This window comes from Geotrypetes seraphini, chromosome 2 (assembly GCF_902459505.1).
Source record: "Geotrypetes seraphini chromosome 2, aGeoSer1.1, whole genome shotgun sequence".
NCBI classification, from domain to species: Eukaryota; Metazoa; Chordata; class Amphibia; order Gymnophiona; family Dermophiidae; genus Geotrypetes; species Geotrypetes seraphini.
In genome coordinates, this window is record NC_047085.1 from 455,853,127 (window position 1) to 455,872,075 (window position 18,949).

Here is an 18,949-nt window from a genome sequence, read left to right on the forward strand (position 1 = left end):
TCTTTGCTTTCCTGACTACTCGACCAGCCTCTCTAAACTACTCCAGATATTTTTGCCTGTCTTCTTCTTTCTGTGATCTTTTATTATGAAAGCTAACCACTTTTTTTTCTTACCTTCTCAGCTACAACTTTTGAGAACCAAAGCAGCCTTTTTTTTCTTATTTTTACTTACTTTCCATGCAAATTGGTTGTTGCCCTAACAATAGCTCCTTTCAGTTTTCCTGCTTTCCTGCTTCTTCCACAGGTTCCTATTCAGACAACAATTCCTTAGCTGAATAAAGTTAGGGTTTTTTTTTTTAAGTATAGAACCTTTACTTTTGAATGAGCCCTCTCTACAGCTGTCTTAATATTAAACCACACCATGAGGTGATCACTGGATGCCATATGATCATCCACTATAACATCAGAAACACTATCCCTGTTTGTAAGCCCTAGTTCAGTATGACCATATCCCGCATAGGTTCCATTACCAACCGATGGAACAATTCTCCTTGTAGAGAATCCAGGACCTCCCTATTTCTAGAAGACCCCACAATAGGGATATCCCAATCAACATCTGGCATTTTGAAAATCACCTATTAGTAATACTTTTATAGCTATATTCTTAATGTCTCATGAATAAATAACAAATCAGGGAGGCAATTCTGGGACCAGGGTTGGAGCAGAGACAGTGCACATGTATACCTTTTGATTTCTAAGACATCCACATACATAGCAAGTGTAAATCTGTGCATATATTTCCCCAAAATTTATCTTCAAAGCGATTTTTTTCCCCTTTGGAAATTAATATAAAGTCTGTAGATGAAAAGTAGCCAGTGGCGCACTAAGGGGGGGAGGTCCGCCCCGGGTGTAAGCACTGAGGGGGTGCTCCCGGTCCGGTTCTCCCCCCTGCGCCGGGTGTCCCGTCTGGAAACAGCCTGCACAAGATCGCGATGCCAGCGATCTTTGCCTGCTTCGGCTGTTTCCTCCGCCGCAGTCCCGCCCCTCCTCTGACATCAGAGGAGGGGCGGGACCGCGGCGGAGGAAACAGCCGAAGCAGGCAAAGATCGCTGGCATCACGATCTTGTGCAGGCTGTTTCCTCAGATAGCCTGATGCTGAACGCGTGGATGTGACCCATGCTGTTAGTGAGAGCCCGTGATCGTGGTCCAGGAGCGTATACTCGGTAATATTCGTAAGCCTTATGGTGCTAGCATAGTGGGGGTATGCAGGAGCCTGGGAAGCGGAAGAGTGAAGAAGGCGCTGCACATGAGTCAGCTCGGCCAAGCAAGAAGCAGCAGGTATCGAGCCAGAGGAAATTGAAAATGGGCCGCGGGGAGAAGTATGTGACTCCACCGAAGAAGCATCACCTCGGTGTGAGCTTTGGAGAGTCCCACTTTTGTGAAACGGAATGCTACCTGGAGGGTGGCCTGTGCAAAGTGCGGCCCTACTACTTCAACTTTGAGACTTATTGTAAGGGCCGATGGGTGGGGAAAAGTCTCCTGCAGTTCTTCAGCTCTGAGTTCCGGGCCGAACCTATCGAATACTACCACGCCACATCCAGAGCTGGTCGTCTGCACCTCAACGAGGAACTGGTCCAGGATCTGAACATTGTACTTAAGGTGAGTCCTTTTCTTAAATATATAGTCAGGACTAGACTCCAATTCCTCCCCTTTACCCTTCCACTAGTCGAGTTTCTTTTAGCGCAATCTTTTCTCTTGAATCAGCCACCACCGCCCCAGAAAGCCAGCCAGTCCCCTCCAAGACAACTAGCTCTCACCCCCCAAGTCTGTACCCTAGTAAAGCAGTCAGCCCACTTGCAGCCTGTACTCCAGTGAACCAGTCATCTCATCCACCAAGCCAATCACTGACCTTCCTTCATCTTTTAGCCCACTCCCTCACAATTATTTTATACACATCCCCCAGGCCCCTTGCCTTTGCAAATTAGTCAGTCCTTAGTGCACCCTACAAGCTTCCTGCTCTGCTTGAATCCATGTGGTGCAGGAACTCTTACATTGCTCTTGGCTTCTCAAGTCTCAGGAGATCAGCCTGAGAGTTTCTGTACTATTTATGCATTTATTTATTTAGGCTGTCCTCCCAAAGGAGCCCAGAACGGGTTACAAAGTACATCCACAATATAATCGAAACAGGACAGAGATGACATAATTTACAATATAGACATGACAATAAAACATATGCACTAAATATCATGTGGTGAGAGTAGGTGGCAAAGGTGCTTTGACTCTTGAGTGGCATTTCGACTACAGACTACAAAACCTTCAAAAAAGAAACAAAACCCTACTCTTCAAAACCAATATAACACAATCAAACATGTTCCGAACACCTTCTGCAATTCCAACTACTCCTTAGCAAATTAGAAAATGTTCAATCTATTCCTTAAGTACTTCTTAAAATCTTAACAATATGTACCTCTTATCTTCACAACAATTCTTATGTAATCCGCGTTGAACCGCAAGGTAAAGGCGGAATAGAAATCACTAATGTAATGTAATGTAAATGGTGCAGGGAGGCTGGGGGGATGAGCAGTTCTTCATGGCCATGGTGGTGGTGGGGGCGAGTGGTCCTTTGGGGGGGCAGCAGGCCTTCATGGTGGGGCGGGTAGGCAGGCCTTCAAGGGGAACAGGCAGGCAGGCCTTCAGGGGGGTGACAGGCAGGCAGGCCTTCAAGGGGGGGGACAGGCCTTCAAGGGGGGGCGGGCCTTTAGGGGAGGGGGGCCCTGGTGTAAAAGTACACAGAGGGAAAGGGGAGGGGTTCAAAGAGACGTGCATATGCCGGACTTTGGGTGGGAAGAAATAATGGGTCTGAAAATAGAGGAGAGGGAGAGAGATGATGGACCATGGGTTTTAGGGAGGGAAGGAACAGAAAGGGAGAGAAGTTGGACACAAGGGATGGTGTGGAAGGAGGGATAGAGATACTGGTTAGGAGGGTAGTTGGGAAAAGAAAGGGAGAGATGGTGGACCCTGGGGTGGTGGGGAAGGAGGGAGAGCTGCTGGATGAAAGGGTAGTTAAGAAAAGGTGGATCTGTGGAGGGAGACGAAAAAAAGGAAAGATGCCAGACATCCAGGGGAGGGAACGGAAACAGAAGGGGAGGACAGAGATGGCAGATGGATGGTTAGCACGGGGAAAGAAGAAAGAAGGAGACCCTGGCAAGCAAGTTATCAGAAGACAACCAGAGCCTTGGACCAACAAGATTTGAAAAATAACCAGACAACAAAAGGTAGAAAAACTAATTTTATTTTCTGTTTTGTGATTACAATATGTCAGATTTGAAATATGTATCCTGCCAGAGCTGGTGTTAGACCGCAAACGTGAGCTAGGATTTAACAGAGAGAGGTAAAGTCCTTTTTGTTTCTTTATTTTATTTACACCACAGCGCCAGTGTGGTTAGGAGAAGCCAAAGGGGGGTGAAAAAGCTATAAAATAAACCCACCAGGATGTTTGAAAAAAACACCCAAATGGGCAGGAAAATCGAATCGATAAACCAATTCAATAGGCTGAATCGAATCAAAATTTTTTTTCCTGATTCTGGCAGCACTAGTTTGCGCTACTGTCTTAGACTTTAGATCCTGGGATTGGGGAGAGATGGCATCCTCAGTACTTTATAATGCAAGTGAAACAAGGATTTGGTCAGACTTTTGAAGGGTCTGCAGAAGAAAAATATTGTATAGGCTGGGGACATGAGACAGCAGAAAATGGGAACTTTTCTTCCTTCTATTTTTGTGAATGGAAAGGCTGAGGATGTCAGAAAGTTCAGTTAAAATATGTGCTTTATAAGAAAATATAATAATGTGTTTTATAAAGTTTATAGCATTGCTGGCCTACCCGCTAAGGCAGTGGCCTCAAACTCAAACCCTTTGCAGGGCCACATTTTGGATTTGTAGGTACTTGGAGGGCCTCAGAAAAAAAAATAGTTAATGTCTTATTAAAGAAATGTTCATATAATCACAGCTATATTCCTATTAGAAATTTTTCTTTTTATAATTGTACATAATATTTAAATTATTTGTGAAGTGCTCAGACCAAGAAACCAATATAATAGTGATGTCACTACAATGAGGTTTTCAAGGGGACCATCATCGCCTTCACAAGTCCCCTACCCTCCCTATGTATATGTATGTATTGAAACGTATCTAACACCTATCTGGTAAGTATGTCCAAGTAGATGTACTTATCTTAATTAGGGGGTATTGATGATCTTGACTCTCATTGGTGACTTGTGAAAATAAAATTATAAGTGCTTCAGTAAAATCCTAAATATTTTTTTCTTATCTGATTAAGTTCCCGTCCCTCCGACCCGGATTTCGTCTCTTCGTCAGGGAGGGACACTAAGAAGAAATCAAACAAACAAACAATGTGTGTGAATTCAGCTATACACGTTTTATAATTGTTACTTAAAATCTAAACACTATTAAGTTCATAAAAAGTCCTTAGATCAAGATCTTAATAGGCTTCTTAAATTCAAATATTACCTGGTAAAGGCTCACTGAATACAGGAACAGGCAAAGTGGACGGGCCGAATGAACCTCTCTGGAGGAAACGCGATTTATATGGTGGCTAACCGGAACTGTTAATGAACTCCACTACCGGAAATGAGCACAACATCAGATGGCTATTGTTGATAACTATATTGCTAACCATTCAATATCTAAATTTAATCTAAATATACATAGGGAGGGCCGGGGACTTGTGAAGGCGATGATGGTCCCCTTGAAAACCTCATTGTAGTGACATCACTATTATATGGGTTTCTTGGTCTGAGCACTTCACAAATAATTTAAATATTATGTACAATTATAAAAAGAAAAATTTCTAATAGGAATATAGCTGTGATTATATGAATATATCGTCAATAACGTCACAGATTACAAAGATAGTTATCTCTCCATTTTGTAGTCAATTTATTAAAGAAATGACAATTTTGCATGAGGTAAAACTCTTTATTTTATTTAATTCAATTTCTATCCCATCCTCCCAGTAGTTCAGAATGGGTTACAAGGTTTATAGTTTATAAATCTTTCCTTTTGGCTAAGTCCTAATAATAATATTGTAATTTATAGCTAGAGACATAGGATCAAGAAACTTTTATTTTGCTTTTGTGATTATGATAAACATACTGAGGGCCTCAAAATAGTACCTGGCGGGCCGCATGTGGCTCCCGGGCCGTGAGTTTGAGACCACTACGGTAAGGTGTTCCTAGTGGTCGTGGTGGCAGCGTGTCAATGTGTTGAGAGGAAGAGGTGGTCTGGGAAATTCTGCTGAGCAAACTCCGGGCCCATTTCCACCCCCCCGTTAGTCCACTCCACTCAACTGGTTCACACGCTGGGTGTTGTTTTGGGATCTCTTCCAGTGGTTTGTCAGTATCTCCTTCTGGTCCAAGGAAGGAAACTTTGTTAACCTTAGCATTGACCTACAGAATATGTTTGTAACAGCGCTGCTTGTGTGGCATTAGGCTATGTAGTGATCGAAAGAAAAAACAAGACCTTTGCACATTTTTGCACTATGTAGTGGGTTTATGAGGAGATTCACATTTCCTGCACAGCTAAGTCCGTGTGAAGTTACCTTGTGCTGTATTTGACATCTAGCAAGGTCTCTGTTTGGAAGGAAAGATTTAAACTTAAAAATGAAGTGGCCAGAAGTTATGGTAAAAGCAGATAGTGTAGCTGGTTTTAAGAAAGATTTGGACAAATTCCATAATCTGGAAGATTTAGAAAAGTCCATAATCTGTTATTAAGATATGGGGGATGTGTCTGCTTGCCCTGGATTGGTAGCATGGAATGTTGCTACTCTTTGGGTTTTGACCAGGTATTAGTGACCTGGATTGGCTACCATGCGAATGGGCTACTGGGCATGATGGGCCATTGGTCTGACCCAGTTAGGCTATTCTTATGTTATGTTCTCATCTGTAGGGGCCTTTGTTTTCACTTCTTATTTTAATGTATTTTTTTTTTTTTTCTGGGAACTTATCAGTGTTTTTTATAATGGGAACAAAAATGGAAGAGAATTAATGTGTGTGGAATGAGGGGGTAACTAATTTCTTCAGCTAAATAATTCAATTCACCTCAACCAGACATAGGAGAACTCACGCACCATTCACACACCCTCCAACCAAAAACGTCTAAAGAAAAAAAACTGTTCAACAACCTCCTAGCCATTCGAGCTGCAACACTCGACCCCTAACTCTACAACCTATTGACCTCGACCACAGACTACAAAACCTTCAAAAAGAAATAAAAACCCTTCTATTCAAAACACACATAAAACCGAACTAACACAATCAGAACTGTCCCAAGCATCACCTGCAACTACTCCATATGTACTTCTGATGTCATGACAATTCAGACATAATCTATGTTATGTTATGTTTGGAATAATGGTTACATATATGAGGTTCAATAAAAGAAAATTTTCACTGCCTGTTTCTTTTTTTTTTCTTTTTTTTCTTCAGAAAAGTTTATTTGCAATTCAGTTTACAATATAAAAAACATAAATTTTAAAAAGTTTTTATAGATATATATATTTTTAAGTCATATTTTTTCGCCATTCTTCACAACTACATCCCATAAATCTTCTAAGAGTTCAAATTCACAGAGAAGATTAACCTCATGTGTTTAACAGCACAACAGGAATAATATTCTTCATACTGAAGTGACCCTCATCACAACCTCACCAGAACTACTTTCTTCTAAGGAATCTTCTTGAGGTCTCATCCGATTAAGCAGTTGTAATAGTACATAGCCACACTGAAATCTTGGTGAGCTTAACTGTGTTGGATGAACTAAATTACTGGATCTTAAAGCAGACAGTGGCAACCATAATGCCCTACTTGATGACATACCACGACTGCTCTCCTCTATGTCTGTAGCTTTGTCATAATTTAGTACATCCCAATGTAGATTAACAGCTCGCCACCGTTTAAATACTTTGAAAACTGCTGCTCCTTCATGTATAATTAGGCCTATACATATTAGATCCATGAAACCATACATTCCATAGCATATTTGAAAAAGAATGTCTTTTCTTTGCCATACTGCATAGGGGCTGAATGCTGACCACAGAAGCCAAGTCACACTTGATATTAGAAACAAGGATCCTAGGATAACAGCGATCATCTGAACTTTCTCAACAAGTGTTACAGTAATGCTTTGCCACTGACAAGGTTTTTTCATTTTAATTGCTATAACGTGGTATCTATAACAGCAAAGCTCGCAGGTCCATGACCCTCTTTCACTGATCCACTTTAAAAGACATAGTTGATGTGTCTTATTCTGACCATTTATTCCGTTTTATGGTCATTATAAAAAATATTTTTTTACATGGGGGGGTGTCAAAAAATGATGGGCCTCGGGTGCCACATACCCTAGGTATGCCACTGAAAGTAGCTACAGAATTTACACATGGGTCTGAATTCTATAATGCACTGAAAAATCAGCATTGACTCAAAAACAATCTGTTATTATATAACCAGCGCTCAACGTTAGGCTTATTTCCAGAAAGCTTAAATGACTTGAGTCAATCTCTTACATTTGGTTTAGTTTTACTGCCTAAATTCAAATAACATTTCGTATGCAATTTGAAAATGTATATTTCTTCTAGAAATAAATTCATTTAAATCTAATATATTGCTTAATTTACAGTTAATGGAAGAGATGTAATAGCCCATTACAGTTTGCTATACAATTACTGTACATGCTTTCTTTCACTAATAGCTGTTGTTCAGATCCAAACTCTATAAAACCGTCAAATGAAAATTTTGTAGAAGAATTTTTTTGAGGAACGCTTGCAAATGTTTCCTTAATTTAAGATTATATAGTATGTATTAATTCCAAATGTCTCCAACAATTCAGGAATAAAGCACCTGAATGAGAGACATTTTAATGTTAATTTTCAAAATCTTTTTATTGAAATGTTTTCAATTACAGAGATAAGTACATTATACAATGAATATGATACAACCATAAACAGAAGAGGAATCGGGGAGCAATAAGCACCCATGTACAATGAGTAAACGAGAACAGTTATATGAAGCCATAAGAAGGAGAGACATTTCTATTTCAGTAAGCTTCCTTTGGTTGAACCTTGGAAGTCTTATCAGAAAGGCCATATCCTTACCATTCTCTTGATTATACTATACTGTAGATGGAATTCAGTATTCTAGAATAATTAGTAGGTGATCATTAGAACAATATATTCTTTTTGGCTGTTAGAATATTGGAAGGAATAAAGTCACAATTTTTTGCACTGTGACTTTAACATGTTGAATTTCAGTAACTGCCTTCATGTTATTAACAACCATACTTAGATGTGACAAGCGAGTAATAATGTGGTCATCCATCTCAAAGACAGAGGAACAGAATACATTTCTGGTGTTATAAACTGTTTTTAAAAGCTCAGAAGACAAATTTCATTTAAAATAAAGAATGGGCATTTAGTAAATGTAATCTTTGTTATTTTATTGGATAGATAAATCTTTCCTTCTGTATGGCTGGTATTAAGAGCTTTGAAAGTTTAATAAATAACATGCACATTTCCCTATTTATTAAACGCATTAATGCTCCAGGCATAAGAGTATTATATTCATATTGGACTTGAGTGTGGTATATTAGTAGGCCTTGAACAGAGTAACTTAAGCTTTAAACAAACTGTCAAATTATATGACAGAGTTTTTATGCGAGAATGCTCGTGTCATGGTACATTTTACCCAGACAAAGCACTTCCTGAGAGAAGCTGAAGTGATACTTGACAACCAAATGTTGAACCATCTCTGGGGAAAGGTGACTAGAGGATCCAAAATGTTGAGAATGGCTAATATGAGTTCATAAGTCTGCAGAAGGTACATATTTGAACTTCTGCAATTATTTATTTATTTAAAAGGATGGAGTTTTGGACTGTTGTAATACAAGTTGCTTGCTCTAACAGAATTCATTAAAATCTAATTTTTTTTTTGTTTGTTTCTGGAGACTTTAGTTGCCATTTCCCAAAAAAGGGTCACAAATGTATTAACAAAAGAAATGTCGGTTTTGCATGTGCAAAGTGATATATTTTTGCATGCAGAAAAGAACTATAGCCTTAGTAGAATTTATGTGTTCTCAGTTGGAAATCTGCCTGAGCATCATAACCGGATTATAGCAGTGATTTGGGGGTCTATTCATACATTTTGAGGATCGGACATAAAGCTAAGATGAAGTGGAAAGGGATAGGGACTTGTATAACATCTTTTTGTAATTTTACAACCACACTCAAAGCAGTTTACAGACAGGTACTTCAAGCATTTTCCCTATCTGTTCTGGTGGGCTCATAATCTCTCTAGGGCAATGGAGGATTAAGTGGCTTGCCCAGGAGCAGTGTGGGTTTGAACCCACGACCTTAGGGTGCTGAGGCTCTAGCTCTAACCACTGCGCCACACACTGCTCAGAAAGACTATGGAAAGTTAGAAGAAAGCCTCACAAGAGAACGAATATGTGAAAAGAAGGCAACATTTAGGGCTCCTTTTAAGGTGCGCTAGGGCTTTGACGCGCGGCAAAGTGCGTGCTACATTGCCCCGCGCGCTAGACCTTAATGCCAGCATTGAGCTGGCATTAGTTCTAGAAGCGTAGCGCGCGGTAATTTCCTGCACGCGCTAAAAACGCTAGCGCACCTTAGTAAAAGGAGCCCTTAGGGTCATATTATATAAAGAGCACCGTAAATTAGGCATTGGTAGACGGCCTACTACTGCCTAACTTAATTGTTTTAATTGGCTTTAATTGGCGTGATAATTGATTGCATAATTTAAACTGCTTAAAAACTCATTTATAAAGTGGGTGCAATTAACACATCTAGAGCAGGATGTCTAATTGTGCCTTATGCCTACGTGGGTGTGGTTAGAGACAGAACAGGACTTAGCCACTGTTCGGCACAATTCACTAAAGAACTACATTACAGGTGTTGTTAGCCATGATTCTGTTAATGGCACCTAAGTGTGATTGATACAGGGGCCAGTGTCCATTTTTTGTAGATGTTGCTGACTTAGGCGCCGTTTACAGAATCTAACCCTTAGAGTTTAGTGTGGCATGCCAGGACTTTTCTTTTTAAATTAACCTTTTGTAATCCGCCTTGAACCGCAAGGTAATGGCGGAATAGAAATCCCTAATGTAATGTAATGTAATGTAATAAAGAGAGAAAATAATTATTTATATTTATTTATTTTAAAAATGTCTATTCCACTTAATACCTAAATGAATTACAATAAAACATACATAACTTATCACATCAATACATCACAGACTGCTTCAAGGGGATAATTACAAGTATTAGGCTATAGTAAATGTAGTGGTTTTATTGCATTTGAATATCCTCTAAGTGGGACCACCCTCACAAGCAGTATTATTTTTCCTTAGAGCATTGGGCTGCAAAGCATCTTGGTGGACCATCTATACAGAATTTGGGGATAAATGCATCCATGTTGATTGTGAATGCATATCATACCTAGTCCATAATGTCTAGGGTTACCAGGTTTTACTATTGTAAAATCTGGACTAGAGAGTTGCACGAGGACAGAAATCACACCCGTCCCCGCCAAAATCCCACCCATCCCCACCCATCCCCGTGAGGATTCCTTCCGTCCCCACCCATCCCCACGAGGAATCCCTCCATCCACACCCGTCCCCGCGAGGAATCCCTCCGTCCACACCCGTCCCCGCGAGGAATCCCCTCTATCCCCACCCGTCCCCGCGAGGAATCCCCTCTGTCTCCACCCATGTCCACCTATCGCCCCATAAAAGTTACCTGTCCCCATAAAAAGCAGCAATTACTTCAGAAAGTTTTGATAATTTTAAAGCCTTAGTTTATTTAAACCAACAATAAAATACAATCTTTTTTTTTTAACAGACCCCTCCTTTTTTAATACCCTCTCCTCTCTATAAAAATATATTTTTAATAATAATCCATGAATCACAAAGCAAGGGTGCACATAGGAAAAGGGAGCATCATAAACACTGCAGTGAGTATTAGAACATTAATATACCCATTGTTAAACTGAAGCCAGATTAATACAGATCGATCCTGCACAGTCAACGCTAAAAGAAAACAGTCCTTCTCATACATATAGAACACAACCTCCCTACCCCTCATACTGGCCCACTTGCTTCCTAGTTACCATCACCACATTCTCCCTACCCCTGATCCCGTCACCATTATTTCTGTACCCCCTTTTGCTTGTTCCTGTCACCAGATTCTCTCCCCCTTCACCCCATCCAGCCTGCCACTTTACTCTCCCTACATCTCTCTCTGCCCAAGGTGGAAGGCTATCACCTTGGCTGGCCTATCTGCCACCTTATTATCTAGCCACCTGTCATCCCATGCTCCATGTCACCATTGCCTCATTCGTCATCTGTCCCTTTTGCTAGTTCTCATATTAGCTATACTGTCTGCTAACTTGTTTCTGCTATCTTGTGCCCCCCACCCTCTCCCTGTCACCTCACTCTCTCCCTTCATGCTAGCTCTCACTCTTTCTTCTCCTTACCCTGGCCTGCCTTTCACTTCCCTCTCCCTTCCCCCTAGCTGTCCCCCCACAATCCCAAGCCCACCCCTGCCTAACCTGTGGACCAAATTGACTCTCCTGTCTTTCCTCCCCCACCTGTCATATGCAGACCAAGTCCCAACACTCACCATGCCTTTCCCCCTCCCCCACCCCCACTAACCTGACCTCAGCAGCACCAGCCAGCTCCTGCCAAGTGGTTTGGCAAGGGGAATAGGCCCTCTCCCAGCCAGCCCACCCCAGTGCCCAGGAGCTGCAGCCATCTTCACTACGGCAGCAGGGAGCCATGGAGGGGGAGGTGCAGGATTCTGGCCTGACCCGCCCCGCCCCCAAAGGTCCTTCCCTTCTCCAGACCTAGTGCCCACACTTACCCCGTGCAACTTTGGCCAGCTCAGGTGGGGGCAGGGCAGAACGCAGCTGGGAGCCAGAGAGCCATCCTGCTCATCGTTTGGGCGGCTGCACAAAGGCAACGAAAAGTGAAACACCGCAGCTCCCCAGAAACAGCAACTCGGCTGTCGACTCTCCCTCTTCTGGAGCTCATCACATAGGCAGTAAGCTCAACACAGGCACACATTGGTTCAGCTGCAGCACAATGGGCTAATCATAAATGACCTTAGACCTCTGAGGTTGTTTGTGATTGACCCATTGTGCTACAGCTGAACCAAGTGTGCCTGTGTTGAGTTTACTGCCTACGTGATGATCTCAATGCCTATGTGACATGCTGCTGATTCGTCGGGAAAAAGACCAGCGCCGGACCAGAAATAAGGTAGGCCTCGAGTCGGGATAGGAAGGAATCCCAGTTCCATCCCTGTGGGAGTCCCATGGACCTGGGAGGGGTCCCCGTGGGAGTCCCGCTGACCTAGGGGGGATCCCCATGGGATTCCTGCGGGACCCGCGGGATTCCCGTGATCCACGTTCCCGTGCAGACCTCTAATCTGGACCCATAGTTCTGCCTCAGACCCGCCCAGCCCCACCCCCTCAACCTGGTCTCGTGTTTGGAACCGCTTCGAGAGGGCATCTGCACATGTGCAGCTGTGACGCAATGACATCACATGAATGCAGACATGCATGTGACATCACCACATTGCACCCGTGCACGGGCAGATGCCCTCCTGATGCGGTCCCGAGGTGGAAGCATTTCTAAACCCGGATAAAGTGCCTGGTTTTGAAACGCCGTCCGGATGCCTGGACATGTTCTCTAAAAAGAGAATATGTCTGGGTAAACCTGAACATCTAGTAACCCCCACTCCCCAGACTCTCTGACGCAGTTCCAAACTTCCTTTCATCCCTTGACACCCTTCTGTTCTCACCAGGGTATCCTTAACATCTAAAAGGGAACTGGGACCTCTAAGTTCTAGTACTGTCTCTGGCAGGAGCTGCTCAACTCTGCTGGTAGTCTCATGGCATTGCTGCTAATAAGCGGTAAGACTGAGGTACTGACAGGGCATCAGCTGCTGGGAATCACTCCTGCTCCCTGCTACAATATGGAAACCCTTAGTAATAATAATAACTTTATTTTTCTATACCACCAACATCCAAAAAGTTCTAGGCGGTTCCCAGAGTAAGAGGACTGAACATTACAGTGATGATACAAAGCACTCCAAAAAGCAAAGTACAATATTTCAATTATGAGAAAGACAGTATGAAGCTATGGGCTCCTTTTACTAAGCTGCGCTAGCGTTTTTAGCGTGCGCTAACCACGCACTACATAAAAAATACTAAGGCCAGCTCTATGGAGGCGTTAGCACAGCTTAGTCAAAGGAGCCCCATGACATAGTCATCCATCAAGTAAGGGGCAGCTGGAGAGTGCCAGAGAGATCCAAGGAGGAACTTTTTATAGAATGTCAGGAGGGTCCAGTGGGGTCCTCGGAGGCTTGCAAAACATGTTGGGGGTTAAAGAGGTGGGGGAGGAGGATTTGTTTGAAACATGTTAGGGAGCCATGGGGTGAAACTGTTGCTGCTGCTCTGCTTCTTTACTGAATTGCCAATCGTGTAGGCTGCATCCACTCTATCAGAAGTGAACTTGAGGTGAGGTGACTGCACAATAGACGCTGGCCACATCTCTAACTGTTAGCACACAGTCTTTCCCCTTAGCACAAGTTAATTTTTGATAATGTATGGTAAATACAAGCATGTATCAGACACTGGTAAACAGACCCCTACATTTTTTAATATGACCTAATCAACTGAATGTACGCTAAGCAATGCAATGCACATCTCTAGAAGTGTTTTACATAAACACAGATTTAGTCCTTTTTAGTGCTGGTAAATGCTGTAGTATAAATGTGCAAATCCATGTATGCTTATGCTCGTTGCCTAGGTAAGTAGCAGTACTTTATTTATATATTTATTTATTTACTAACTTATAATTCTCTTACCCCTAAGCAGATCACAAAACAGAAGCATCCATAATTTTCGAACATATAATTGCATCAAGTGAAACAAACCTGCATATTATGACACCCTGATAGCTGGGATGGTCCTAGTACCTTGTGTGTTCTAGAACTCCAGGTCCCAGAAGGCTGTGGGTTTCACTGTGTTAACAAAGATTGCACTATGTAGGCAGCTTCTGTTTCAACATTTTATTAATTTCTTTAAGAACATCATACAATAATGCATAAAAGAAAACAACATTAACAATAATTCCATAAAAGCACAAGCAGCTCAATTCTAGGAATGGGGGAAGGGAGAGAGTTCAGCCGCTGTGGAAGTAGCAGAAAAGTTGATCTGGAATATGGGGATTCCCTAATGCAGAATTAGTCAGGTTCCCTAAGAGCTGGATCCTATACTCATTCTAGTCCAGAGCCTCCAAGTATTCCTGATCTCACTTGAAATGGTGTGAGAGTGTTTTAATGAGACAGCTGCAGAAGGAGAGAAAGGTAGCCACAGGGACATGCCCTAGAAAGCACACATTCAGCTACAGAGAGACTTCTTGAAATGCAGATAGACTGGAAGCCTTTATGTTATGCTGCCATAGGTATGGTTACCAGATTTTACTATTGTAAAATCCGGACCCCTGGCCCTGCCCACAGGCCCACCCAGTTCCATACAGCCTCGCCCTGTTCCACCCCAGTCACATCCTGTTCTGCCCAGCCTAATCCCCTCAGCCCCACCCCCTCAAACTATTCTCATGAGACACGTGAGAAGGGCATCTGTGCTTGCGCAGGTATGACACAATGACATCACGTGTGTGCGCATGACATCACCGTGTTGCATCCGCACATGTGCAGATACTCTCCCGACGTGGTCCTGATTTGAAAGATTTTCAAAACTCAGACAAAAAGTTTGGAGTTTTGAAGAGCCATCTGGACGCCTGGAGTTAAGCCTGGGACTATGCTTGGTGTGGCTTTGAACTGAAATATGTTTTGCTGGTTTTATTTTGCTGTAGGGGGGATGGATCACAAGCCCAATGTTTAGTCTCCAGAGAAGAGGAGATTAAAGATCCATCTGTGGTACGGAGGGCAGCAGAGTATATTTTTATTTTAGGGGAGTTCTTTATAATAAACTCCCTGGCCAGCAAGAAGCTACCAGTTAGGCAAGCTTTAGTTTTCCTTCCTCGGGGTGTGCTCGCACCACTCCTGCACTCTGCCCCTTCCCTTCCCTTTTTCCCTTCAGCACGAGTAGCCATGAAGTTGCTGCTCACCTCAGCTTCCTTGCTCTCTGATGTCACTTCCAGGATCCACGCCTAGGAAGTGAGGTCAGAGAGTGCCAAAGATGGCAAAAGTCGCTACTTCGTGGCTGCTCGCACTGAAGATGAAAAGGTACGGGGCGAGGGAAAGGAAGAGAAGGGGCATGCATGTGCATGGCAGGAAGGGTGGGGAAGAGGGCAGGAGAAGGGCACCACCACCCTGGGTGCTGCTCACCCCTGCTTTGCCACTGGATGGGTGGACCCTAAGTAACATGGGCCTGAGATGCTTCACAGAAGCTGGGAGTCTGCTAAACTGGTGTAGACTTTGATAGAGGGCATGCACTCAGTGGCGTACCAAGGGGGGGCGGTCCCAAGAGGGTGCACAATTGGCCACCCACCGGGGAATAGGCTGCCACCGCTGCCATCGGGAACAAGCCAGCGCCAAGTTCTCCCTGCTTTTCTTCGCCGCGGGGCCGACCAACTCTCACCACCCGACGTCAATTCTGACGTCGGAGAGGATGTTCTGGGCCAGCCAATCGCTGCCTGGCTGGCCCGGAATGTCCTCTCCGACTTTTGAATTGACGTTGGTCGGCCCCGCAGGGAAGAAAAGCAGGGAGGGAGAACTCGGCGCCGGCCTGTTCCCGATGGTGGCAGTGGCAGTCTTTCCCCGGCGGGCAGTGGCAGCAGCATGTTTCCCAATGGCGGTGGCATGGGGGAGAGCAGGGAGAAAGAAAGAAAGAAAGAAAGAAAGAAAGGGGGCAGGGTGAAACAAAGAAAGAAAAAAATGGGGCACGGAGAGACAGAGAAAGACAGACATACAGAAAGAAAGGGGGCATGGAGAGAGAAAAAAAGAAGGGGGCAGGATGAAACAAAGAAAAAGTTGGGGGAGGGAATGAGGTCTGGAGGAGAGGAAGCATACAGGAGGCTGAAAGAAGGGAAGAAATATTGGATACACAGTCAGAAGAATAAAGTGCAACCAGAGACTGATAAAATTACCAAACAAAGGTAGGAAAAATGATTTTGTTTTCAATTTAGTGATCAAAATGTGTCCGTTTTGAGAATTTTTATTCGGCCCCTATTTTGTCTATATTTTGCACTATGGCCCCCCTTTTAATAAACCACAATAGCGGTTTTTAGCGCAGGGAGCCTATAAGCGTCGAGAGCAAGCACGGGGCATTCAGCGCAGCTCGCTGCGCTAAAAAACACTATTGTGGTTTAGTAAAAAGGGAGGGGGTATATTTGTCTATTTTTGTATAGTTGTTACTGAGGTGACATTGCATAAAGTTATCTGCCTTGACCTCTTTGAAAATCTGCGGAATATAAATGATAATTAACATTTTCTCTGCGTACAGTGTGCTTTGTGTTTTTAAAATTTTATTGTTGGTAGATCATTTTGACTTGGCCACAAAGGTAAAAGGGAGAGAGGTGAGGGGAGCTGCTGAAAGACATCTAGTAATCCTTGCAGGCTTGACTGTGCAGGGAATTATTTTTGTAAAATCATATGTTTTGTTATATGACTGGCATTATTTAGACTTTAATTTCTATGAATGAATAGAAAGAAAATGATATAAAATTGCTTGCTTGTTTTTATGTGCGTGCGCTGAAGGAAAGTGGAGAGAGAGTGGGCTGAGGACGCTGAAGGGAAATGGGGAAGAAAGAGTGGGGAGAAGACGCTGATTTATAAATTGACAATTGTACAGAATATTGTTTCTTTTTTTACTTTAATATAATAAGTTCAATATAAAACAATTCAAGGCTTGTGTGGATGGAATCAAGTGGTTTGCGGGGATGGGGACCGAGCTTACGGGTATTAGACTAATAAAATGGTATTTTCTTATTTCTCATTATTTATTTTATTTTTATTTGTTAATTTGTAAAGTGGTGATTGTTACGTATCAGTTTTTTTTCAAATTTACATCTGCTGTCTTTATATTTTGCACAGTATTAGAGGACATGTGTTGTTTTTGTGGTGTTGTGGTGTTGCGGTGTTACATTGTATGCAGAGTCTGGTTTCTTGGTGGTTCAGTTTAACTTTTGTCTAAATATTTCTATTTTTAGTTTGTGATTATTCCATATTGGGCGAGGGTGTATCTCTGTTCTGTGTGTATGAAAAGAACATAGTTTTCAGTTGGCATTGACTGCAGGATCAATTGATTGTGCAGGATCTGGCTTTTTTAGTTTTACAATGTATGTATTGGTGTTCTAGTGCTCACTGCAGTGTTTAAGATGCTGCCTTTTCCTAGGTACACTCTTGTTGTGCGATATGTGGATTGTTACTAAAAATCATATTTTTCATATAGATGGGGGGTGTCAAAAAATGATGGACCCCGGGTGTCACATATGCTAGGTACGCCACTGCATGTACTGAATTTGAACTTGACCTGATTCCAAAGAGGTTCTAATCTTGCTCTACCTACCGAGACTGGGAACTCAGGAGTGAGCTGTATATAGCCTCTGCCAACCCCTCCCCCCCCCCCATTTTGACTGTAAGAATACTGGATTCCCTGGGCAGGGTTTGCAGTCTGAAGATAACCTGTGGTTACAAATGAGTAGTAGAAAATACAGTCCTCACTGCTCTACCATTCTGCCTGTGCATGTTGTATCGGCTCTCGCTGGTGAGTCTAATTACCAGATCCTGTGCACCGCTGGGTGACGCTACATATATCCTCCAGTGCCCACCACTTTGCATGTCAGCTTTGAATTACCAAGTCAACAAAACGGCAGAATACAAGTCCCCATTTCCTTTCCTTTACCACCTCCTTTATAGAATTACCCCATTATTGCTTTAGGAACTATAGGCAAAATCTTAAACCGAGGCATTGATCTTTATCTTTATTCTAAATGTGATGTATCATCAAACTGTTGCATAGCCAAATCTCAGTGATTTACCATTCCCCCCCTCTCCCTCCCCTTTTTACTAAGCAATGGTAGGGGTTTCTACCGGGGCCTGGAGCACTAAATGCTCCAACGCTGTTCCAATGCTCATAGAATTCCTATCAGCGTAGGAGCATTTAGCGCTCTTGGCTTTGGTAGATACTTCTACTGTGGCTTAGGAAAAGAGGACCAAAATGATCAAATCAATTAATAAAGGAAAAGTGCACCATAAAAGATATCTTGCAGATCCCATATACCAGTGGTGCCTCGCATAACGGACGCCTCGCACAGCGAACGCTGCGCATAACGAACTTTTTGTCTTGCTCCCTATAACGAACTTCGTTTCACACAACGAAGTCGCCCAAGGGGCCCGGGGGGGGGCGGAACTACTCTCGCCGCTTCCTAATGTGAGCCGGGAACAGCAGCACCCTCCTGTCTGAATGCAGTGTTCCATCATCTCCCTCCACCTTACCTTAGATACCGAGTTTTCCGGCTTTCTTTTTCGGCCAGCCACACACTTTCAAAGAGCAGCACATGCGCGCATGCTCTGTTGTTCAATCTTCTCCTCTGACGCAACCGGAAACCGGAAGTTGCAGGAGAGGAGAACATTGATCAACTCCAGCAGCTGCGCGTGCACAGCTTTTTGAAATCGTGCGGCTGGGTGAAAAAGAAAGCTGGCAAACTCTGCATATAAGGTGAGGTGGAGGGAGGGAAATGTAGGGCTGCAGAACGAATTATTTTGTTTTACATGTATTCTTATGGGACAACAGGGCTGCAGAACGAATTATTTTGTTTTACATGTATTCTTATGGGAAAACGCGTTTCACACAACGAACTTTTCGCATAACAAACTTGCTCCTGGAACGAATTAAGTTCGTTGTGTGAGGCACCACTGTATCTTGAAACCATGCACACTCAAAAAAGCAACTTTCCCTTCT

General features: G+C 43.0%; 1 protein-coding gene across 1 annotated transcript; it reads right to left on the reverse strand.

Moving 5' to 3' along the window:
• Nucleotides 1-6,434: 6,434 nt before the first annotated feature.
• On the reverse strand, nucleotides 6,435-7,250 carry LOC117355898 (E3 ubiquitin-protein ligase MARCH11-like). The gene has a single exon (XM_033934989.1). The coding sequence runs from the start codon at nucleotides 7,161-7,163 to the stop codon at nucleotides 6,633-6,635; it is 531 nt and encodes a 176-aa protein (XP_033790880.1). The 5' UTR covers nucleotides 7,164-7,250; the 3' UTR covers nucleotides 6,435-6,632.
• Between the last annotated feature and the right edge of the window lie 11,699 nt (nucleotides 7,251-18,949).